Consider the following 24,918-nt stretch of genomic DNA (forward strand, 5'->3'; position numbering starts at 1 on the left):
ATTGGTCTGTTTACTGGTATGACATCATGTTGCTGCTGACTGCATTTCTGTTTATAAGTGTTTACCTCCACTGCTATCTATGCCAACACACACACACACACACACACACACACACACACACACACACACACACACACACACACACACACACACACACACACACAGAAACATGACTACATTTAGCTCGGCGGCTCATCAATACCACTCTGGGCCAGCAAGTGTGTGTGTGTGTGTGTGTGTGTTGCCTGGCATTACTGGGCTTGGACAGCATCATGGTGGGCGAAAGAGGGAGTGAGACAGCATCAGAGAGAGAGAGAGAGAGAGAGAGAGAGAGAGAGAGAGAGAGAGAGAGAGAGAGAGAGAGAGAGAGAGAGAGAGAGAGAGAGAGGTTGGTTGGCATTTGGCAAAAAACAAATCAGGAAAGAAGAAGCCGGATGAAAAGCACCGCTGAGGAAAAACAAAGACGTCTGAGATTCTTTCTGTGAGTAAAACACTGAAATAATTCAAACTTTAGCTTCACTGTTAGCCCAGTTAGCTAGTTAGCTTAAGGTCAAGACTCACCTTCAAAGTCAAAACATTAAAAATCTGTGCAATATAAATACACTGTGCAATACTACAATTATTCTGTCTGCATGTATAATATTTTAGTGATTGTGGATTTTTTTATTTCTTACTTATTTAATATTCTTTACAGTTTTATTACTTATTTACTTGTTTTGATCTTGTTTTTACTGTCTTTTGTTTGTACTTTACTGTGTATATATATATATATACTCAAACATGTCGACGATTCTGTTGACATCGGTTTTATTGTAGTTTTATTGTAGTTTTCGTCAGATTGTGGAGAGACTTAATATGCAAAATGAAAAATGCTTTTCCTATCATATTTTTCTGCATAATTATATGAGTTTGAATCAACCGCTGCCTTCCGCTCTCGGAGCGCGCGACGGGAAAACGCGTCCCTACGACCTGATGCGGACCTTTTTCTTTTTCTTTTTTTTTGCTGCACGCTCCGAGTTCAGGCCGTGATGTGACGAGAGTTTGTCCGACAGGTCGTCTCACGATGACCGTCACGTATTCCAGTAAAGTCGCCAACGCCACCTTCTTCAGTTTCCACCGGCTGCTGCTGCGCTGGAGAGGAAGCATCTACAAGCTGCTGTACCGGGAGTTCATCGTGTTCGTGGTGCTCTACACGGTGCTGAGCGTCGTCTACAGGTCACTAAGTTTGTCACGTAACTTTAATTTGAACAAAAAATCACAGTTTACTTTTGGTTTCGCACGGGACACGAACCCCGGTCTCCTGGGTCAGAGTCCTGTGATGGTTTGTCGTTAACAATTCGCCAAGATTTCCATCACACTTTGTTATATTTATATTTTATCAATACTCAAACTTGAATTCATCCGCCGCTAAAAATAGTCCCCAACACATAAAAACTAGAGTGAAACTATTTGTGTTTTTGAAGATTTAGTGTTCAGTTGGAACCACAGACAGGAAGTCAGACTGGAACCATCTCCTGGTTTTGCACCGCTACTATTGAACTTTGCTCATTATCCCACAAAACAAAAGTAATAAAATGAACTCTGTAACCGTGAAAATGTAGGAAAAAGTACAATATTCCCTCTGAGATGTAGTGCAGTGTAAGTATAGAAGTACAGCACTTGTACTACTGAATGTACTACTGTGTCTTCTGCAGGCTCGCCCTTTTCGACCATCAGAAGCGATTGTTCGAGAAGCTCTCCATGTACTGCGATAAGTACGCAGAGCAGATCCCCGTCACCTTCGTTCTGGGTACGTGTCGCCGTTCACTGCCGGCTCTCGCCGGATCTCTTTGGAAAACACTCATTTTGAACTCTTCAGTCAATATACATCCAAAGTTCCTCGTCCCTTCACATGCGTTAACTTCCTTCTTTAGCTGCTCGAACCACAGACGTTCCCTCGTCATACTGTGGTTGACTTGCCTGCTATTTATTTATGTATATTATTGTGTAGTATTGTGTTGTATTGCGTTGTATTAGTCCACTACATTGTAGTAACTGCCCAGGGACTACAGACGAATAGTAGCTCTCTAGCTGAATGTGCAATGTCCCCGGTAAATACAAAATAAATTAAATAGATAAATAAATAAATAGAAAGATGGATTAATCAATAATAGATGGTTAGATAGATAATAAATGCACAGATATATGATTAAAATAATTCAAGGTTTCACGGGTTTGTTTGACATAAACTTAGATTACTGTGGAAAAAATAATTAGAAAAGAAGAAATATAAATGAGTTTTTTAATATTATGGAAACAAATCCTTAAAATACAAACATTGATACTCGTTTTGTTTTGATGCGCAGTCCTCTGATTGGCTCGTACCTTTGTTGGGTTGGTTGTGTTTAGAGTGAGATTGGTGAGAATATCAGGATGGAAACTAGTGAGATAATAATGTTCTTTAACACACTGTACCTTTAGGCCTTTTTAGGGGATAAACTGTATTTTAACAGAAACAACCTGATTCTAACGTTACCTTTCTGATTCATAACAATAAGTTGTTGAAAGATAACGCCTCATTCCACAGATCAAACAGCTGCGTGTTGTTATTAATAATCTCAGGAGGAGTCGGGTTAATTTTAGTCCTCAGGGAAAAGAGCTTAACAGTCAACACACTGACGCTGTGTTTGTGTACTGGACACCAGTTCATGTACCGAGGACTGTAGTTTAGTACAACTTTGAGGTACTTTACTTTTTTCCATTTTCTTTTTCTAAACCTAACGAAGAATCTTTGTTTCCTAAACCTCACTGAAGACCGTATTTATGGAACAAGCTGAATTTAAAATATCAGAGAAACACTTTGTTGTGTTAAAGTGAAACTGAAATAAAGCAGAATCTTAATAAAAAAGTAACAGACAGACAGACAGACAGACAGACAGACAGACAGACAGACAGACAGACAGACAGACAGACAGACAGGGTGTTGGGTTGCCTCATTAGCCGGCTGCTAATGGAAACGGATCATTAAGGAGCAGAAAGGCTAAAAGCTGGATGAGTGTTTGTGTATCTGATCTCTTCACTGATTCACTCTCTCAGTCACAGAACATGTTGTTTCTGTGAACCCTGAAACAACCAGAGTTTCCTAAATCCAAAGCTTCTTCAACATAAAAACAACAATAAACCTAATAATAAAATTAGATAAATGGCCTTTTATTGTTTCAATTTATTGTCCATATTAAATGAATTAATCTGGCTTTGCTTGACAAATAAAAATCCCTCTAATGGGATGTACTTGTGACGGTGTTTGTTTTAATTGTGCTAAACACATTTATTTATGTGACTTAATATGAATGTAATGACTTTAAATATTGTTTGTTTTTTAGGTTTTTATGTGACTCTGGTGGTGAATCGATGGTGGCATCAGTTTGTTAACCTTCCCTGGCCGGACCGACTCATGATCCTCATCTCCAGGTGAGTTAACACGACCTGGAAAAAATATTGTTTTGTGCGATAAATTTGCGCGTCAATATATTTTGTTTTCCGAACATTTTTTTTTTTTATGCGTACATTCACACAGAACGTGAATATTACACGTCAAAAAAAGTGGCATTCGTTTTGGAGGAAGGTTAATTGTTCTGTGCTTTCGCACCGCTAATTAAGGTGTCAACCAATCACGTTGTACGGAACAGAAATATTCAAAACAACACGGAGGCTCTGTGGTCCGAACCGAGACGATTAACTTTATTACTCCTAACCACGGAGAACCAGAACCAGGACTGAGAGGAGCAGACGGTCAGACCTGTTGCAGTACAATGAGAGGTTTTCTAAAGGGAGACACTACCACTTTAGTCCACAGGGGGCGACAGAAACAACATAACATGAAAGTTCATGGTGGTAGCTTTAAGTACAAATTTGAGGTACTTTACTTAAGGCCATTTACTTTATGTTACTTTCTACTGAATGATAAAGTTGTAACAGGAGAGCCCCGGATTTTGTTTTATTAATCTTGTTGCAAATTCTTCTTCTTCTGTGCATAAGATGAAAAGAAAATATCATCTTTTAGGACCTTAAAGGCTCCATAATTTAAACTCTGAAAGGATCCATTTGAATAGTGAGTACTTGATACTTTGAGTACATTTTGCTGTTAATACTTGATGATATTGTTGCTTTTACTAGGTAAAGTACTTCCTCCACAACCACTGTTTAGATGCAGATGGTGGTTAATTCGAGGTGCGTAGGAACGTAGAGCGCTCCCAAACACGCAGCATTGGTGGGAAGTTCAGGGGTTTTGTGACGTCGATATTTCCACCTCGTTAATTTTCAGTCATTTTCTCTCCTCCAGCTGCGTTCAGGGTAAAGACGAATACGGGCGCCTGCTGCGCCGCACGCTGGTACGTTACGTTAACCTGACGTCGCTGCTCATATTCCGCTCCGTCAGCACCGCCGTCTGCAAACGCTTCCCCACCATGGACCACGTGGTCGAGGCAGGTGAGCGTGTTTGAGTTAGCCGTTTATGTTTAGTGTGTAACCGAAATGTGCTGAGTCAGTGTGTCTGAACGGAAATGATAAAAAGTCAGATGGAGTTCAGCTCCTTCTCGTCTGTTCCTCTTCCTTCCTGTGAGCGTCTGATCCGACCCCAGGGATTGGCTCATTACGGGCCAATTAGAGCCGGACTCTGAGAGCACAGCTGACTATGATGAACCTGTTTCGTTTTTTAAGATTTAATTAGAACGTCTGTCAGATTTCCGTTTTACATTTGGGAATAATCTGAGTTTTGAAGCCTTGAGTTCAGCATTCTTTCCGTCACCATCTTGGTTCATGGCCGTCGCCAATTAGTTTTTTGTCATTGCCATCTTCTTGGTTTTGTATCCTCTTCATCTTGGAGTTTGAACGTTGCCATCTTGGTTTTGGAAGTCGCCATGTTATATTTTTTAAACCAGAAGTACAACCGAACACACAAAATACTGATTACTGGTTTTTATTCACCCACCTGCAGGTTTTATGACTCCAGAAGAGAGGAAGGTGTTTGAGAACATCCGCTCTCCTCACCTGAAGTACTGGATTCCCGTCGTCTGGTTCTCCAACTTGGCGTCTAAAGCTCAACAGGAAGGACGCATCAAGGACAGCATCGACCTGCAGAACATTCTCAACGTGACTCTAAACATTTTATATTCTGTCTCAGAAAAAGAATGTTTAGAGATGTAGTACAGTAAAAAATATTTACAGAAGAGTGAGGGGGGAATGTCTGAATCTGAGTCTCTGTCTTCAGGAGATGAATCGTTTCAGGACTTGGTGTTCGACTCTGTTCGGATACGACTGGGTCGGCGTCCCGCTGGTTTACACCCAGGCCTGTCTCTCTCTATTATACATTCATATCTGTCACAACAACATGTTTTAGAAGGATGCAGCTCATCTAATCTCATCATCTTCCATCATTACTGTAACTGAATCACAGCTCTGAACCTCCCACACGGAGAGAGGAAAGTAAAGAATCTCCGTCTCTCTCTTCAGGTCGTCACTCTCGCCGTCTACACCTTTTTCTTCGCTTGTCTGATTGGACGTCAGTTCCTCGACCCCGCCCAGGGTTACCATGGACACGACCTGGACCTCTACGTCCCCGTCTTCACACTCCTGCAGTTCTTCTTCTACTCCGGCTGGCTGAAGGTGTACCGAGTACTTGTGTTGCCTAAACCTAAAGTATTAGTTTTGTTTCCTAAACATAACAAAGTACTTCTTTTGGCTCAACTTAACCAAGTAGTAGTTTTGGTGCCTGAACACAACCAAGTACTTTTGTTCTGACTTCCTGTCTGTGGCCTTTGGTTCCTACTGAAGACGTAAATCTTTAAAGAAAACCTCTCAAACACGTGAGACTGAACTCCAGATGTGATTTGTTCCTTGTCGTCAGGTAGCGGAGCAGCTGATCAACCCGTTCGGAGAGGACGATGACGACTTTGAAGTGAACTGGATCATCGACAGGAGCCTTCAGGTCGGCAGCCAATCACAGCGCTCAGATACAGGCTCATGATGTCATGTGACACATGTTGCCGTTAACTGAAGCAAAGTAGCTTCCACTGGTGGCCCGAAGCATTAACAGAGCATTGTCCTGCTAATTAAGACGACTTCTAAAAATCACGCTCACGTACAACAAAACTATTGTGAATTACAACTCAAGGGAAATGGATTTCGTCATGGATCACGTTTCAATTGATGTATGCCCAATGAGTTTCATCTCCTCAAATCAACTACTTTTGTTGCTTTAACCTGACCAAGTAGTTTTAGAGCCTAAAAATTACTAAGTAGTTGTCTTGCCTAAACCTAAGCAATTAGTTTTGTTGCCTAAAAATAACTAAGCGGTACTTGTAGCCTAAATATGAACAAGTACTTTAGTTGGATTTTTGCATAAAAACACAATAAATAAATAAACCCCATTGACTTCCTAAAGAAAAGGCTGACTCATTTCTGGGTTTTAGGACTCATTCCTTCAAGCTTTTCTCAAAAACAGAAACTACCCTAAAATCCTTTCATCCTTGTCACTTCCTGTTTACCTGTCGTTGCAGGTGTCTCTGCTGGCTGTGGATGAGATGCACATGAACCTGCCTCACATGACCAAAGACATGTACTGGAACGACTGCGAGGCGCGCCCGCCGTACACGCTGGCTGCTGCCGACTACTGCATCCCGTCGTTCCTCGGCTCCACCACCGACATGGGGTCAACATGCACACACATATTTTTACATATTACACATTTCAACCAAGCAAGCTGATTGGTTGAAACCAATGATGTAACCCTCGGTGGTTGCCACGTGGGGAGCTAGGCGGTGTGTTCTGTTCAAATTCTGTTTCATCGTTATAGAAATCTTTTGTCTAATGTCTCTTCCAGACTGTCTGACATCCTGCAGTTCGACGAGGCTGATGTTAGCGATGGTCATCCACGGCAACAGGAGACTGTTTTGGCTTTGCGTCAAGAATCTGTAATACCTTTTTTATTACTTCAGTTTAAAATTAAAAGTATTGGTAAAAGAAAGGATTTGTTTGGCTTTGGGGAGGTTTGTGCTCTCTAGTTGGCTGCTATCATAGTTCTTTGTTCTTATCTTTGGATGTTTTGCAGGTTCTGGGTCGAGTCCGGCGGCTGCTGAGCGTTCAGGATCCTCCTGAACTCCGACCTCCTCGACCCATCTTCAAACGACACAGCAGTGACGCAACAGGAAGCTTCTTCCCAGACTTCAGGTTCAATATTACTCCATTTTAAGCACTAAAGTTACCCACATTGGTTGATTTATATTTCTGTGTGATTGTATTAACAGTTAGTCTTTCCTTCTATCATCCAGCAATCCATCCAGGGTCAATCCGAGTCCAGAGGACATGGGTCTGGACACCCTATCCACCTTAAGGGAGGTAAGCAGCAACCCTCCATCTCCTGAAAGCCCGCCCTCTACTGTTTTCCCCCGGCTCATCGTCAGTCCGCCATTGTCCGCTGGCGGCTGTCACAATACGGATTCTTCTGGCAACGGTGAAGCGGCAAAACCCCAAAATGGACTGGATCCTTCCCCCTCTGAGGAGGCACCGGGCTTGGATACCTCGAGGTAATTCAGTGTCCTCACTTACATTACATTACAGTCATTTAGCAGACGCTTTTATCCAAAGCGGCTTACAATAAGTGTATTCAACATCGGTATTCAAGAGAACTACTAGTCACCAGAAGTCATAAGTGTATCTCCTTTTTTAAACAAGCATCTAAGAGCATAAACCAGAGCAAATGTACAGAGCAGAAATAAACGAAAACAACAAGTGCAACAAACTAGTAAGAATACAATAAGTGCTAAGTGGAAGGCTCAGGGTAGTACTTCTTGAAGAGTTGAGTTTTCAACTTGCGCTGAAAGATGGGCAGCGACTCTGCTGTCCTGACGTCAGTGGGAGGTTCATTCCACCATTGTGGGGGCAGGACAGACTTCTGTCTGTTTGTCAAACTCTGGCCTCAATGAAACCATTATGCTGCTGTTTTGAGAAAATGAGATTACCAAAATAACTAGCAACCACAGTTGTACCACAAGGGAAAGTTAGAGTCCTTCTTTGTATTTCCAGGACCAGCTCCACGGTTTGCTGTTCCCCAACACAGTTGGGACCCAAGGAATTCCGTTGGACAAATCGCCCACCGACCCGGCCACGGGGCCGCCAGTTCTCCCTCCAGTTCTCTCGGCAGTCATCAAAAGCGTCGGTCCGTAGCCTGCCGAGCCCCAAGGCTTTGGGAAGGCGGAGACGAGGCCTGGCTCGATTCCAATCCCGACGATCACCCGGTCCACCTACCAACACACTGCAGCTGCCAGACCCTGAGTACGACCAAGACTTCCAGGGAGTGGCAGGGACCGAGGATGACGAGAAGGAACGAACCAACGATAGTGAAGCGAACAAAAACCACGACTCCCAATCGCAGAGCTCGGAGAACAAATGAGGACCACTCACAAAGTAACATGATACTACCAATCTCAGAGCTGGTAATGACATTTCACCCAACAAGAAAAGTCACAAGAAGACAGCTGCTTATAAATCTCCAATCTCAGAAGGGATGCTTTGAAGCCTGGAGTTTGGGTTTATCAGTTGCTGAAAGCTTAGTCACTGGAGACCAACCGTCACACTAAAGAACGCAAAAGAATCCTAATACTGGTGATCAACTTTTAAGATCAGGAAATTAACAACTTGAGCAAAGATTGGAAGAGCAAACAACCACCACTGCTGAGCTTGATTGGCTCAAACACCTGCCATTTAAAAAAAGCCTTTTTCATGCCTTCATAATTTGTTAATTCTCGACACACACTGGGAGACGTGAAATTAGCCACCAAGACCTGAACCTGATGTGGGGAAAAATTGTGTTGACTGTCAAAAGTTGGGGGGTTTTCCCATTCACTTCAATACATTTAGCGTTTTTGTGTGATGCCATCTGGTGGCCATTAGAGGAACTGCAGCTGAACACACTTCAGTTTTGGATCCAACACGCAACTGTGGTGACTGCTGATTAGATAAAGTACTCAGGATTACTGACTCCACTTAAAAGGACTTTTCGTGGCACACAATCTTCTCTCTATGTAGTTTGTTTGTTTTTGTAAATGTAACTGAAGTAATGAATATACAGTTAATGTTGCTGCTGCTAAAACACCAAAAACTGGTACTTTTTTAAATAAAGCGTGACTGATTTGTCAAAAATGTAATCAAGTGGTACTTTTGAAGAATAGTGCCGCCAAGGCCATAATCAACAGTTCAGCCAATGATAAACTTTGATGATGTGATTGGAGGATGGTCTATGATTGGGCACTGTAAATGAACCTAGGGCTGCAAGATTCGTGAAAAAGATGAATACTGTAAGAACAATGCTTCTAGCTAGTTACAAAATGAGTTCTATTTGTGTTAGTGCCTTTGCAACAATTGCATAGTTTTTATTGATGATACAGTTGTCAGCTATTAACCGATAACCAATGGGTTAGAGTTAGGTTGGGTGTTTAGCAAGGGCAAAGCCAACCCGGTCCTGTCCTCTGTCGAAGATGCTGTAGAACTCTGTCAGAAATACATCTCCCAGAATCCACAGGGGGCCTTCGGGGGAAACCATGTCCAGAGCCTGGAAACCACTGAAGCAAAACTCCTTGTCGCCGAGTGTCTCCTAGAGGTAGAGACGGACAGAGAGATGACTGTTGACGACAACATTTAAGTATCATACTGTATATTTATGTTTATATTTCTCATTTCAGTCGCAGACTCACTGAAGTTAGCTTTACAGTAACATTACAAAGCGTTGTAAGCCAGAATAAATAGAACAACTTAAAGCCTCATCAACACGCTCTTGTCACAGCAGTGCTATCAACAGATGAGTGACTATGCCCGACTCATTTTTATGGAACACAGCAAGTTCAGTGTAGCAGTAAAGCATGGTGGAATTGAAAAGTTAGCTTGCTAAGTAGCATAGAGCTGGCTACTCAGCTACCTGGTCAGCTACCTTCTGTGGCACATGGTTTGAGATATCTTCTAGAACTTCCTAACGCTGAATACCTTCTTGAAAACTCCCAATGAACTTTGTGGTACCCTTTGACTTTTAGGCTCTGCTGAACTCTTAAGCATCTCTGAAACCCCTAAGAAACCCTTTAGAATACCCCGAAACCTTCTAGACCGCACTACTGGATTCCGACCCTAGATGTTAACAAGTATTCCTCACTAGTATTTTATAACAAGCGCAGACAGCTGCAGAACAAAGTCTGTCAGCCATTAGGGAAGATAAGCTAAAGGAGACAAACCTTCCTAACGTATTGCTCAGCAGTCAGTGTGTATTCTTTTCCTCCAAGGACGAATGTCACATGAGGCAAACTGGACAACCTGACACAGTCGATGAGGAACTGGAACACACACAAAAGATAAAGGTCAAATGAGATTATATGTTTAAACATGTCTGCATCTATTTGTCTAAGATTTAAGTGTTGCCCAGAAATGTCGAGTGAGATTTAGATTACGCAATCAAATTAGGGTTTAACCTCTCCTATGTTTGTGGGCGTGGCTCCAATCAGCTGGTGAAGGCTGAGGATGTCAACGGTCGGTCCGGCGATGAGGGAGGTTCCAGTATCGACAATCGCCTGGCAACCACGAGGACAGAGAGAACGCGTACCCTGCACCGCGATACTGAAAGATACACAGATATCTTAATATGACTGTTTTACTGGTTCACCTTATTTAAAGAGTGACTGCACCGTGTCTATTAATATGGATTGGACTGCCATCTGCTGGTTATTGCATTTACTGCACAACATATGAATTGTGACCCCACACAACTGTAATGTTGGATGTGGTCCAGAACAGAAGCTGCCACCATAAATAACCAAGAAAACATTTCAAAGATCAGCACTTGTTAGTACGTGGTCAGGACCTCAACTCGGGGTAAAGATTACAGTTACAATTAGTTAATGAGTTATTCAGAGTCACAATATTAAAAATATGTGGGAAACCTTTCCATCTTAATCTGCCAGTAGCCCTTAACAGTCACTGGAACCCAGTTGATTGGTTCGCTGTACAACGCCTCGTCTTTTCCGCCTAGCAACAGTTCACCTTCTGGGGTGACGCTGCTTGTTTTCCTGCAGGGACAAAAATCACATTCTAATCAACAAACAGCAATTAATGATCTGTTTTATTTCCCCTAAACACGTTATTGTCAATCCACCGAGGCTTTTGAATTCACAGAGTCCTCTGGACCCTCTGACTCCTGTGAAATCCTTCAAACCTTAGATTTCTCTGGATCTTGAGACCAAACGACTCAAACCATTCCCCAAGAGTCAGCAAGTTATTAATACAACCAAACATTCTACCAACAAATTCACTAGCCAGCATTCTCGCAATCCTTCAAGAACCCTGGGATCTAGGACCCTATACATCTTGGATTTCTCTTTGGAACTACCCAGAAACCCTTAAAATCTGTGACTCTTGGGCTCCCATGGACCCCTCAGGAACTGTTGAAAACCCTGGATCATCCTAAAAACTGGAAACAGACTAAAACATTGGGACTACCCTGAAAATGATCCTAATCTTTGTAACCCTCTGGATGCTCCTTGAACCCTTGGAGATCTCTTCAGCTCTTCAGCTCTTCAGACTCTCCTGAAAAACAAGAGAAACCTTGTGTATCACCTGAAACCCATTGGAACAACCTGGAAACCCCAGGCCACCTTTCCAAAACCCTCCCGAAACCTCTTGAACACCCAAAACTCTTTGGACTCCAGTTTGGAAACCCCAAAAGAGTGTGACTTTAAAGTTGCTTGTTCAAAATCACGAAACCAGTACAGGTAGGAACAACAACATATTCTCCTCACTCCTATGGACCCTAAACTGGTTGTACTGGTGAGTCATAGCATTGGTCTGCAAAAGGAGGTTTTACCTGCTGAGGTAGAAGGAGAAGATCGGCTCCTCCACCTCCTTCTGCAGCATCATGTTGTCGAAAACGGGGTTTCCAAGGATCTCTGCCAGGGACGGGTAACCCATCCCCAGAACGCCGTCGAATCTTGCCCTCACAAACGCAGAACCAGGCTCGTAGACCGACTCCCCAAACTCTTGGTTCAGGGCGGTCAGACTCCCGATCTGCAACAGAAGATAAATGATTATAGAATGTTTCTTCAACTTTTTAACGTAACCTTTTAACTTTTCTCGTTTTACTGCGCTGTTTCGCCAAGTCAGCTTCCTGTGTATGTTAAAACACAGAATAAATTAAGCTTCTAATCTTCATCTACATGGGTTTAAAACAAATCTTCAAATCCTTTGCAGTTCGTACACTGTGGAGAATTTGTTCTTTTGTTGGGAAATGAGGGCAAAATATGTTGACATCCAATTTTGAGGTTCTTTGTTGATGTTGGTTTGGTATCTTAATACTCTTATAAAAAGATTCCTATTATTTTGGTATTGGAAGCGTTCTGGTTTCAGTGTGTAGTCTTTGTAGTATCGATTAATCAGTTTGAGCAGGATTTGTTTGAATGCAGGTAAACGGTAAGTGTGGAGAGCAAAATAGGCCGAACGCATTGGCTGAAAGGCAATCTAGGAACCAACCTGTTTCGTCTGACTTTGATTTTTGTTTTGTTAGTTTAAAATTTGCTTGTAAACTCAAATCAACTCCAACTCCAGGAAAAGGAAGTCTTGGCCCAGATTATAGTCCTTGCCCGTGGAGGCTTATCCATCGTCAGACTGATAGACGATGGGTTCAGAGATTGGTATCTTAATAAAGAATTAATTTTGTTACAAATTGTAATTTCATATTTGAACATTTTTACATTTCTTTCACTGCAGAATCTATTATTTTTGTCTTTATTTCTTGGACAGTCGGCCGTGAAGATGCAGATAGGAAACCGTCGGGTATGACACGACCAGAATCTAACCATAGACGTCTGTAACCATTCGGTAATTCATTTTGATGCCATTGATGCAGCTTTTATTGGCAACTTTGACATGATGCAAAGAAAATGTAGTTTACATTTTTTCGCGATTTGTTTATTTGTTAAGCTTCTACCAAGGGCTCCAAATGTAATCTTTACTTTTGCATCCAATTCAGGTGTTTTGAACCGTATGTCCTAGATTACTACATGCCAAAATTATGAAGATAATTACACCTTCAGCATCTCTGTAAAGGAAGCTTTGGGACCAACAGTGGTTATATTTTCTGTGGATTAATCAGGATCGCTGCTTGAAACTGAACCAGGGACATTGCAGGTAAACGGTATGCTTCCATAATGTATTCGTCCAGCAGGATTCTACCAAGTGAGCGCACATTTGATGACCTCGTCTTTTCTTGTAATTGCAACATTAACACAGTTTCGTAGAGTGGAAATAAATTGGACCTTCAGCGTGTCTCTGGCCATGACTCCCAGCAGGTGTCCTGATCCGTAGTGGATCCCAAACGTCCGGCCGTCATGACGGAACGAATTGGACTCAAACGCCCTGAAACGCCTGTGCAACGCTGTGAACACACACACACACACACACACACACACACACACACACACACACACACACACACACACACACACACACCTTGAACTCCTTATCACAGTCAGGAACACACTCAACCCTGCTGTCATGCTGACCTGACCCACAAACTCTTATAAAACACCAAAGTCAAACAGTTGTGTTCTGTGGTGTTAAATTGTCTAGTGAGTAGTGTGTAGTAGTGTGTAGTGTTGTGTAGTGTTGTGTAGTACCACAGGCTTGGCTCACGCAGTAGGTCGACGGCACCCAGAGGTCGGATGAGCCGGTGTCGAAAACCACAGTGAAGTTCTGCTCCGGACTCCCCAAATTGATTTCACCGTAATACTGAGCCTGAAACACAACAGACACACACAGTGTGAGTCTGCAGCCTGCAGCAGAGAACATGGCGTCACGTGGAACGATGGCCGGATGGCGCCAAAAAAGTCCTACTTTGGGGCCATCCAATGGTATATAGACTAACCTGTATGGTTAAAGGTGCCACATTAGATATTCAACTATCATCTATGTAAAGATACAGAAGAGAAATGTTGTGATAGATTATATATAAGAAGAAGCGGACGTGGCCATCTTGGTTTTTTGCAACCAGTGAACAGGAAGTGACCATATCTGGACTGAGGAGTGACGTAGAGACGCTGTATACGTCCATCCTAAGAAACTAACGTCTGGGACATTAGTTTCGTCTGGGACGAGCAGACGCCTTGTTTACTGCCTTGCTCAGGAGCACCTCGGTAATGTTCCGACAATGTTGTTCTTACGTCCATGAAGTTGTAGATCTTCTCGCTGGAGCGTCCGAGCCGCAGCGACGGCGTGCCGGGCGGGAAGCACTGAGCGTAGCGCCGGTTGAACATGTCGGGCCGGTGCTCCTTCAGGAACTCCTCCAGCACGCCTTCGGCTCGCAGCTGGGAACGAATCGAACGCACCCGCTTCAGAGGGACCCTGGGGGGGGGGGGGGGTATCTTATTATCGCAGGTTAAACTTAGAGAGTAGCATCAGTTATTTTATAACATTTTTGGGAAATGCACTCATTCGCTTTCACAGTTAGATGAGAAGATTGTTAGCTTAGCTTAGCACAAAGCCTGGTTCTGTCCAGTTATGTTTGTTTAGTCTGTATTCTAAGCGAACTGTTAAAACAACTTGTTTTGGGTTCATGAGTTGCAGACAGAACCAGGCTAGCTGTTTCCAGCCTTTATGCTAAGCTAAGCTAATCGGTTAGCTTCACGAGAGAGAGGTATCGATCTTCTCATTTAAACTCATCTAGAAAGCGTAATTAGCTAAATATCTAACTATTCCTTTAAAAAATAAGGAATCCTCAAAAACCTCAGACTACTCAGAATACTTTACATTTTCTGGAGTAAAACAAAAACTTGGACACATGAACATACGAACAAACAAAAGACAATTGTGAGGTAAATCTCAGGATTGTGGGAATAAAGTCACATTTTTTGGGGATCATGAGTCTTAATGTTTGTAAATAGCTTGTTTCGGGTCCCTCTGACTTGACTAAAAGTAGTTATTGTGTTAATAATAATTAATAATTAGTATTTGTACACCGATATAAACAAAGGTGCGTTTCCTACCTGACCAGCGCCGAGCTCGTCCATGTCCACAACAACAGCAGCACCAACTTCAACATGTCTGTCTGTGAGTCCGTCAGAGCGAGAGCAGTTTTTATCAGATCACTGCTGCTGTGATTGGATGTGTGTGTGTGTGTGTGTGTGTGTGTGTGTGTGTGTGTGTGTGACAGCAGAGACTCTCTGAAACTTGATGCATCAATAATTATCCGATCAATAAAATACAGTAAAAATCAGACAATATCTCAATATTTTGTGTATTTAGTTGATTTTTCTGGTGCTTTTTCATCCACAGAGGAAGTCCATGAGAAGCAGTTGAAAGCTCCAGAAAGGAGCGTTTATTGTGAAACTATCAAGATAAAACCATTTATTTATAAAAAGAAAATATAAAGATTATCAGTAAGGTGCAACAACCAAATGTGCACAATGTCAGAAATGTTAACAGTGATTCAACAGATAAAATATACAAAATATAACGTTTTAAATCTATATTCACGTGAAGGCGTCTACGTACGACAGTATTAGAGCAAATAAAATAGACTCAAGGAGAGAAAATAACATTTGTTCACGTAAATTTCAACTTAAATCCTGAGATTGTTCTCGATTAACTCTCCTGACTCCATATTTTAAATTCATTTAACCTAAAAGTGCTAACTTCCACTTTAAGACATTTTATTTGTGTCTGAACTCAAACACAGTAGAACGTGTATTTACTGCCCTTCACAATAAAGTGTATTTGAACAGGACGACGCTGTGACTCGAGTGAGTTCACTTCATCCGTCCGGTTGTGAAACCGTTTGTTTGAAGTCGGAGGTCTCGGTCGCTTTGACCCGACGAGACAAACAGGGTGGACAAAATAACGGGAACACCGCTTCAGACTAATAAAGACTCAAGTACAACGTTGAGGTACTTCAACATTCAAGATTATATACACTTTGAATACTTTTACTATATTTTACTGATATACTGAAGAACATTTTACTGTAACAGATTATTTACTGTGTGGTATTAGTACTTGTACTATAAAAAAATACTGTTAGTGTTAATACTTTTATCGTTGCAGAGTACTTTTACTGTGTGGTATTTGTACTTTCACTAGTATCTGAATACTTCCTGCACCGCTGTAAGTTGGTAACCGTGAATAAAAACGTGAAGCTGGAGATTATTTCCCTTTCAGAGGAAATAAAAGATTATAAATGTGGATTAAAATAAAAACCTTCAACGTAACTTCAGGATGAAGTTTTATTTAAACAGAAGAACATTTGAGTCGTGATTCTACGAGCTGATGTTTTCTTTCACATTAAAGTTGTTACAATTCTGACATTTTAGGACCGAATCCTCACAAAACAGCCAATCAGAACGCAGCAGGAAATGATGCAGAACGCACATTTAAAACCAAAATTCATCTTCAACACAACTGAACCGAGCGTTAAACTCAAAGAACACAAAGGTCGACAGTTGGTTCTTTTTATTTTCAGTAAACAAAACAAACGACGACGTTTCTGAGAGTTTTACAGAGAAAGAGAACAAACGGCGATTCTTTACGTTTGAGCTCCACAAGAGGCGATAAATAACAAAGTGACCCCTCCCCCACGTTCGTCATCTTCGTCCTCCTCTTCCTCTAGCAGGGGTGATGGTCGGGAACTCTCTTCCTACAGAAACAAAACGACAACGACGGTGAACCGGGAGGAACTCGAGTCTGAATGTTAGAACGTAGAGATTTAGAGACTTAAGGGACCTGGGAGCAGCTTTGATGATGTTGTCGACTCTCAGGATCATCTCGGCGGCTTCGGAGGCGCTCAGCAGCACCTGACGCTTCACCTGGAAGGACTCTGTGACGCCCAGCTCCGCCATGTTGCCCACCACTCCTTCAGACATGTCTGCAGGGGGAAGAAAACCCAACATGCACTCAGCAACGTTCGTCCAAAACCCGACGGAAGAAATCAGACATTTAAAATCAGTTTGGATTCATGAAAACCACACAAGTGAGCGACTAGTGGTCCATTTCACTTCCATTGTTCTACGCACACCTCCCATCGTTATTATTATCTCTCTGTGCTTATTTCTACAGTACAGTAAAGAAGCAGAAGGTCTCGTGAGGCGTTCAGGTGACGCTGGTTGAAGTGGGTTCACTCACTCAGTCCCCAGGTGGTCTTGTTCTCCTGGTGTGCAGCTCTCAGTTGAGCCACCAGGTCGGCGCTGTCGTAGCCGGCGTTGTCGGCGATGATGGTCGGCAGCTGGAGGAGAAAAACCAAAAAACAAATCTTTTAGACTCACGAGAACGTACGAGGAACCTCGTGAGCCTTAAATCTGAACCAGAGATCAAAGGAAACCACTGAAGGTGTTTAGTTGTATGAAGGAATGACATCAGACGACCGTACCATCCTCAGAGCCTTGGCAAACGACTCCATGGCAACCGCCTCCTTTCCTGGCGTCCTATTGGCCAGATCGCCCACAACCTTCGCCATCAGCATCTCAGAGCAGCCTGAGGAGAGGAGACGCGTTCAGGTTCACAGGATGTATCAACGCCGCATACGGCGGCACTCACACTCATCACACTCCACAGCGGGGGGGGGGGGGGGGGACAGACAGAGTGAGACAGACAGAGAGAGAGTGAGACAGAGTGAGTGTATGTGTACCTCCTCCACAGACAGTGCGTGGCTCCTTCACAGTCTGCGCTAACACACACAGAGCGTCGTGCAGCGAGCGCTCCGCCTCGTCCAGAATCTGCTGAGTCGCTCCTCGCAGGACGACGGTGCACGCCTCACCTGAGAGGAGAGGGTCAGGGGTCAAACAGAGAGCCTGAAGGCATCATAGTGTCACCGAGCAGAGCCTGAAGGCATCATAGTGTAACTGAAGTGAACCTCCGTTGGTTAGCCGTTAGCGGTGCTGCTAACGTTACTAGCTCTCCTCTGATTGGTTGTTTACAATGAAATATGATCAGAGATCAGAGACTAGAAACACAAATTCTACTGAATATTGGAGAAACATCGTCAGTAAAACTTTATTTACACTGTGATGGTTAACGGTAAACTGTGTGTGTGTGTGTGTGTGTGTGTGTGTCCTTACCCATGGCGACCCCAGAGAAGTGGATGAGCGTGTCCTCTCCGATCATCACCTCCTCGATCAGCTTGCAGTGACCCAGCTTCACCATCTCTGGGTGGTCGAAGGTGGAGCTGATCTCTCCTCCTGATCACAGCGAACGAGTCCATTAGTTTATATGGACGAGGAACTTCATACACACAGTGTGTGTGTGTGTGTGTGTGTGTGTGTGTGTGTGTGTGTGTGTGTGTGTGTGTGTGTGTGTTCGTACGTACCGGTGACCAGAGCGAGGCGCTCAACGCCGGCAAAGTCGGCGTGCTCGATGGCCATGACACCGGCCTGAGCGAACAGCTGCTCTGGATAGTTATAGATCAGCTGTCTGCAGAAACAAAGAAAGGTTTCCTTTACGTGTTGACTGTTTGTGTTGTGTAGCTAGCTGTGTGTGTGTGTGTGTGTGTGTGTGTGTGTGTGTGTGTGTGTGTGTGTGTGTGTGTGTGTGTGTGTGTGTGTGTGTGTGTGTGTACCTGTTGATGAAGCAGTTGATTCCGTGTTTCAGGATTCGGTCGACCTTCTCCTTCATCTTCTCTTTCTCCGCCATCTCGATCTCTGCAACCTTTGCTGTCGAGTCCACGCGAACCCTGGAGCCAAAGATCTGAGACGCACACACACACACACACACGCACACACACACACAGTCAGAACTTGAACTATTTTTCAAACAGTGGTAGCACCGAGTGTGTGTGTGTGTGTGTGTGTGCGTGTACCTTGATCTTGTCGGTGTCCATGCCGGTGTTGGCGATGAGGATCTTCACGTTCTCGACCCTCTTCGGCTGGTTCACTCCGATCTTCTTGTCCAACAGGAAACCTGGAGACGCAGCAGAAGAACACAGTGAACATCACGGCAGCAGCGGCCAATCGGGAGCCAGAGAGGCCGTGATGTCACGCCGCTCACCTTCGTCCAGGTAGGAGTCGGTGAGGCTGCCTCCCAGCTTCTTGATGATGTGGATGGCCTCCAGGTTCCCGGAGCCCTTCAGCCTCATGACGGCGTCCACGGCCAGCTGGGAGAAGTGGGCTTTGTGGTGAGTCAGCAGTTTGGAGGACAGCGTCGTCCGGGCGATGTTCAGCAGGTCCTCCTGGAAACGAGCCGAGTCGTTGCTGCGGAGAGAAGAAGAAAGAGACGCGATGACGACCCGGAACCGTTTGATGTTTAGAGGGTCAACACTTCCTGTTGATGCTTCACAATAAAAGTGTTTCAGGGAAGAGAATCTGGTTTAGCAGCAGGAGAAGAGAGAGAGAGAGACGGAGAGAGAGAGACAGACGGAGAGAGAGAGACAGACAGAGAGAGAGACAGACAGACGGAGAGAGACAGACGGAGAGAGACAGACGGAGAGAGAGAGAGACAGACGGAGAGAGAGAGAGAAGGAGAGAGACAGAAGGAGAGAGACAGAAGGAGAGAGAGACAGAAGGAGAGAGAGACAGACGGAGAGAGAGACAGAAGGAGAGAGAGAAGGAGAGAGACAGAAGGAGAGAGAGAGACAGGTAACATGTTCACGTCTCACCTGTGATCCACAGCCGCCTCCCTCAGAGCGTCTCTGGCGACCTGCGTGGCCTTCCTCCAGCCAGCGATGATGGTCTGTGGGTGAATCTTCTTGCTGATCAGCAGCTCTGCTTCCTGTTTGAAGAGAAGCAGCGAGCGATGAAGTCACGCGACTCTATTATATTTTAATATAAAAACAACAAAACGTGATTTTTACCCGCAGCAGCTCAGCAGCGAGCACCGTGACGGAGGTCGTCCCGTCTCCGACTTCATCGTCCTGAACCTTCGACATGTCTGGAACACAAGATTTATAGATTAAAATATTATATTAAATGTGTTTTAGAAGCATTAAATTGAGCGACAGAGAGACCAGACGCTCTGCAGCTTCACTCACCAACCAGGACTTTGGCAGCAGGGTTGTCGACTCCGATGGCCTTCAGGATGGTCGCTCCATCGTTGGTCACCGTCACCAAGCCGCCTTTACCTCCACCGAGCAAGATCTTATCCTGAGAGACAAGACGGGGGGAAACGGTTCAACAGCCGCTCGCTCTCCTGTTGGTTTTAAACACCGAGCAGAGCCTGAAGGCATCATAATGTAACCGAGCAGAGCCTGAAGGCATCATAATGTAACCGAGCAGAGCCTGAAGGCGTCATAATGTAACCGAGCAGAGCCTGAAGGCGTCATAATGTAACCGAGCAGAGCCTGAAGGCGTCATAATGTAACCGAGCAGAGCCTGAAGGCATCATAATGTAACTGAAGTCAACCTCCGTTGGTTAGCCGTTAGCGGTGCTGCTAACGTTACTAGCTCTCCTCCTGTTGGTTTAAACTCTGATTGGTTGTTTACAATGAAACATGATCAGAGACTAGAAACATGTTTTACTGAATATTGGAGGAGAAGCATCATCAGTATAAACGTATCATGGTGGTCCGTTAAACCACCATTATGCACCAAAAACCCGGTTTTGCATATTTTAGTTAATTTTAGCCCAAATTCAACATGTAAATCTGTGCAACGACAACAATAATCATCTCGAATGATCAACGTGACCGACCATTCCCTTTGGGCCCAGAGTGCTCTTCACCAGATCTCCGATGGCGATGGCGCCGATGAAGGACGACTGCAGAGAAAACACAAAAAATGGAAACTCGTTGAACCATAAAGCAGACGAGTAGCTTCACCGACACGAGGAGCTGAGACCATAAACACACCCACCATTCGAGCAGTCTCTGCTTTCTCTTCATCGGCTCCATGTCTGAAGATGTTCATCGGTGCCATCGATAAGGACGCCTGCAGAGAAACCAATCCATCAATATCACACACACACACACACTAAACCACAGCAGACTGTGTTCATCTTAAGTGATGCTCAAACCTCAAGTCAACATATTTATAACTAGTATTTTATTATTACTACCTTTAGTTTTTCAGACTGGCAAATAATTGGCAGATTAATAGATAAATGTTTATTTTACTACGTTATGCTGCACAACAAAAGAGCTACGTATTGTCTTTGAACACAATCTAGGCGTGGACGGAACTGTTTATTCCGAGCACCAGTGAACGCATCCTAGAAACCGCTAGAAGCTTCCAACCAAAATGATTTAAAAAAATAAATAAAAAATACCACTAAGTTGAGCTGGTTTGGAAGCAGGACTCGTTTGCAGCTTTACTCACATTTAGCTTGTATTCTATTTAAAACAGTTTATTCGTGAATGTCTGTAAATCGCTTGTTTGTCCCTCCCGACAGCACAAATGACATGCTAACCTAGCATGCTAACCTAGCATGATTGTCTGTAATCGCTGGTTTGTTCCTCCCGACAGCCACAAAGCACAAATGATGCTCGTGCTAACCTAGCATGCTGAAGTGCTAATCTGAGAAGAACAAGCACGCGCTGTCTTTGACAAACACACCCCAATATATATTAGCAAAGGTTTCTATTAGCTCTATCGAACCCGACTGCTTCAACAGAGATTCATGGTTAAACTTTGGCGCAGTTAGCTTAGCATTTAGCGCATCCAACGCGTCCATGTGCGTGCTCGCCGGTTAGCTAACGGGACTGTTAAAAACCAACACATCCGGTCTTATAAAAGAGATTAGCAGACTCTTCTGGAGTTTATCTACTTGTACAGCTGAAGCATTATTTTCTGAACTGTATTTGTCGGTTTAAAAGAGAGTAAATAAACGTAAAAGCTCACCATGATGTCTGTGAGTCGGAGATGAAGCCGTGCACGCAGACAGAAGAAGAGCTGGAGTAGGGGGAGTGCCGTAATTACGTAGTGACGCAGTTACGTAGAAACGTAAAGCTGCGTTCAAGGCAGATCACGGGAAACACGCACGCTGCTGCCACCATCCGTTGAGACCTGGTTTGTTTTTTGGTCCTTATATCAGTACAGTACAGTGATTTAGTTATATTAATAACTCAAGAAGAAAACAGAGGTTGGGAAAAGTAATTTAATTATTTTGACAAAATATTTCATACGCAAATACATTTTCTTGAACACTATTCCTGTATTTGCTGCATACAAATATGTAACATTTAGTTTTTTGTTCATTTATTTTTCTGTATAATTTATTTTTTGTTATTTTTGTATCTTTGTGAAATGTATTCTCTTGAATATTTGCCTTTCTGATTGAGCAATACAAATACACTATTAACACTTCAATCAACAAAATGTTTAATTGCAAGTAAAATAAATGTGATTAAAGATGTAATAAATAAATAAATACAAATGTAATTGAATGAGCGTGTGCAGTGCATGATGTTTTTTTAATGTGTGTTTTGTATCAAACAGTGGTGGAAGAAGTACAGTTTTTGTTTTTGTAATTTGAGGTATAATATAGATAAATATTAGAAATAAAATACCAACAATTCAGTTGATTTGTTAACATTTTTACAGTAACATATTTAATCTCAGGTTGCTAATAAACTGCTAGTCTTAATACTTCTTCCTCTGCTGCTCGTGTTAAATCAAACACTAGAAGGCATCAGAGGTCCACATTAAACAAAACAGGACTTTAAATGAACCGTGCAGTTCACAGAGAATCCTGCAGAGGATGCTCATGGTCTAATATTACTTTTCTAATTTCTAAATCTAGTTTGGATCCTGATGTAGAAATATGTCTTTTTGTACTTTAAGGACTTTAAAAAAAGGAAAAAATAATGGACGGGGAAGAAATTACATTTATTATTGAGGTAAAAAGAACATATCATCTCCTCTTCGTTAGGCCCCGCCTCCGGCCTCTGTGATTGGCCGCCTGGACAGGAAGGCAGTAGATGTGCATGGGGAACTTCCTGAAGTAGCTGCTGACCCAGGGTCTGCAGAGGACACGACACAGGACACACCTGAAGTTACCTGGACACAGAATATAGTGCTCAGGCGGAAGGATACGAGTGTTTACTTGGCGACGCGCTGGCTGAGGCTCAGGTAACACAGGTGTGTCCTCAGCAGGTTGTTCTCTTGTCGACGGAGGAACTCGGCTTCACGCCGACACTCGACGTCCAGACGCACCGAGTCCCGGAGCTCGGCCTCGATACGACCCAGCTAAAACACACACACACACACACACACACACACACACACTGAATGCATCTAACAAGTGCTGTGGGTGTAACCCATCAATGAGCCTCTATGCTCCTTCATCACCATCATCATCATCATCATCATCATCCCACTGTAGTTTATTTTGACTCCATCACTCATGCAAACACTCATTAGAGCACCAAATGTGGATTAATCCGCCACTGAAAATAGTCCCCAATAAATGCTCTATTTCCCCCTAAAGCATCCCCTGCTTTATGGTCTGTTTGACTCTAAATGGACCATCATTTACTAAATGAACATCATGCTGTATTGAAGAAGACTTGAAACTAGAGATTGAGACCATAAACTCATGTTTACAATGTTTACTGAGGTAATAAATCAAGAGAGAAGTAGAGTCATTTTCTCATAGACTTCTATACAACCAGAGGAGTTGCCCCCTGGTGGACATTAGAGAGAATGCAGCTTTAACACATGAAGCTTTGACTTCACTTTTTAGAACCGGGGGTGGTCACCCACACCTCATCTTAAACGTTACCTCCTCCAGCAGACTCTGGTTGTCCTCCAGCTTACTCTGCTGCTCGTACAGAGCCGGAGACGGCGAGTCAGACAGACGCCTCACTTCCTGTCTCTCTGCCTCGTCCACACCTGGTTTACCTGCTGCACCCGTCTGCTGCTGGACGATCGGAGGCAGGAAACAGGTGCTGAGAGAGAAAGGGCAAACATGAGAAGAAAAAAAATAGGTCAATGTGGTGTGAAATAGTAAAAACTATAATTTAAAAGCCAGGGCTCTAGATGTAAAGCCTGAGATAAAAGAATGTTTGACACATACACACACACACACACACAGACTTCCATATAAACCAGTTGCCATTCAGATTTGTTTACAGTCGGGTCTGATCACAGAAACGTATCCCTCTGCCAAGGCCGTGCTTCGGTGGAGAGTATCACACACACAAACACACACACACACACACACACACACACACACACACACACACACACACACACACACACACACACAGTTATCAGATTGTCGTCCCAGACTGAGTTTCCAGTTCCTCTGCAGATAGCAGCAAATGTTTCCATCCAAGTTTTTATTTGGTTGTCTATTTTCTTTCTTCTTCATTTATTTAAATGTAAAACTTAACATCTTGGGCTGATTTTGTTATTGATAACTATGTTTTCATTAGTGTATTATCACCTCAAACTAAGAGTCGTGGTTCTTTCGTTAGCCGTGACTTCAACACATGAAGCTGCTGCGCTTTCTTTTGACTGTTCGACTTTATTGCCGAAGGTTTGTGGAAAAAGTACAATGTTTACCTCTGAGATGTAGTACAGTATAAAGTACAATATTTACTGTTACCTGTGTTCTCTGCTGTCCGACTCCTCCTGAATCTTAGAGAGATGCCGAGCTCCCAGCCTGCACTGCAACACACACACACACACACACACACGCACAGGATAGAGTATCAGTTAATTACATGCCTCAGAAGAGGACGGATGGAAGCCTGGAAGAGACAGTTTCCGTGGTGACAAGAGACATCTGTCCATCAGACTCCGAGTTGACAGATGACACCGCTACACACACACACACACACACACACACTGCCGAGTAGAGATTAGTTACCTGTATAAACTCAGGAACGTTACACCTGGGTTTTTTTTAGTTTGGATTAAGAGTTTACCTCAGTCCCTCTTCGTCAAGTGGGCCCCACATGGGACCTTATTTGAGAAAATATGTGTCTGGCAG

The 24,918-nt window shown here is 43.4% G+C and overlaps 3 protein-coding genes across 4 annotated transcripts; 1 reads left to right on the forward strand and 2 right to left on the reverse strand.

Annotated features, from left to right (window-relative positions):
• The first annotated feature begins 355 nt into the window (after window positions 1-355).
• Window positions 356-9,168, forward strand: LOC306714268 (bestrophin-3-like). 2 transcript variants are annotated; one of them, XM_079184247.1, is made up of 14 exons: window positions 356-481; window positions 1,053-1,215; window positions 1,695-1,789; window positions 3,363-3,450; window positions 4,322-4,467; window positions 4,976-5,130; window positions 5,249-5,326; window positions 5,491-5,643; window positions 5,885-5,965; window positions 6,537-6,688; window positions 6,860-6,950; window positions 7,088-7,206; window positions 7,308-7,562; window positions 8,062-9,168. In XM_079184247.1, exons 2-14 carry the CDS (start codon window positions 1,064-1,066, stop codon window positions 8,426-8,428), a joined length of 1,932 nt encoding a protein of 643 aa, XP_079040373.1. In that variant the 5' UTR covers window positions 356-481; window positions 1,053-1,063; the 3' UTR covers window positions 8,429-9,168. The 2 variants fall into 2 exon arrangements, with proteins under 2 accessions (XP_079040373.1, XP_079040374.1); XM_079184248.1 differs by having other exon boundaries at window positions 370-481; window positions 1,023-1,215.
• A 214-nt stretch (window positions 9,169-9,382) lies between these two features.
• nots (nothepsin) lies at window positions 9,383-15,106 on the reverse strand (the record flags this gene model as incomplete). The annotated part of the gene is made up of 9 exons (XM_079183421.1): window positions 9,383-9,628; window positions 10,257-10,355; window positions 10,491-10,635; window positions 10,959-11,084; window positions 11,879-12,078; window positions 13,326-13,444; window positions 13,686-13,803; window positions 14,229-14,409; window positions 15,051-15,106. The coding sequence occupies 9 exons, from the start codon at window positions 15,104-15,106 to the stop codon at window positions 9,458-9,460; spliced, it is 1,215 nt and encodes a 404-aa protein (XP_079039547.1). The 3' UTR covers window positions 9,383-9,457.
• Window positions 15,107-16,497: 1,391 nt separating this feature from the next.
• Window positions 16,498-21,884, reverse strand: cct2 (chaperonin containing TCP1, subunit 2 (beta)). Its single transcript, XM_079184131.1, has 16 exons — window positions 21,822-21,884; window positions 20,838-20,912; window positions 20,677-20,742; window positions 20,018-20,129; window positions 19,841-19,917; window positions 19,646-19,758; window positions 19,039-19,241; window positions 18,851-18,951; window positions 18,611-18,738; window positions 18,362-18,465; window positions 18,114-18,233; window positions 17,684-17,812; window positions 17,426-17,529; window positions 17,182-17,281; window positions 16,783-16,924; window positions 16,498-16,696 (listed from the first exon to the last, which is right to left on the reverse strand). Exons 1-16 carry the CDS (start codon window positions 21,822-21,824, stop codon window positions 16,666-16,668), a joined length of 1,608 nt encoding a protein of 535 aa, XP_079040257.1. The 5' UTR covers window positions 21,825-21,884; the 3' UTR covers window positions 16,498-16,665.
• Window positions 21,885-24,918: the final 3,034 nt, after the last annotated feature.

This window comes from Pholis gunnellus (genome assembly GCF_910591455.1).
Source record: "Pholis gunnellus genome assembly, chromosome: 22".
NCBI classification, from domain to species: Eukaryota; Metazoa; Chordata; class Actinopteri; order Perciformes; family Pholidae; genus Pholis; species Pholis gunnellus.

Bases quoted from the DNA above. Each gene is read 5' to 3' on its own strand.
- LOC306714268 (XM_079184247.1), top strand. From the start codon at position 1,064: ATGACCGTCACGTATTCCAGTAAAGTCGCCAACGCCACCTTCTTCAGT. The intron at 1,790-3,362 runs GTACGTGTCGCC...TTTGTTTTTTAG, and splicing joins CCCCGTCACCTTCGTTCTGG to GTTTTTATGTGACTCTGGTG. The intron at 5,966-6,536 runs GTCGGCAGCCAA...CTGTCGTTGCAG, and splicing joins TCATCGACAGGAGCCTTCAG to GTGTCTCTGCTGGCTGTGGA.
- cct2 (XM_079184131.1), bottom strand. The intron at 17,530-17,683 runs GTACACATACAC...TCCTCTCCTCAG, and splicing joins ACGCACTGTCTGTGGAGGAG to GCTGCTCTGAGATGCTGATG. The intron at 16,697-16,782 runs GTCCCTTAAGTC...TTGTTTCTGTAG, and splicing joins ATCATCAAAGCTGCTCCCAG to GAAGAGAGTTCCCGACCATC.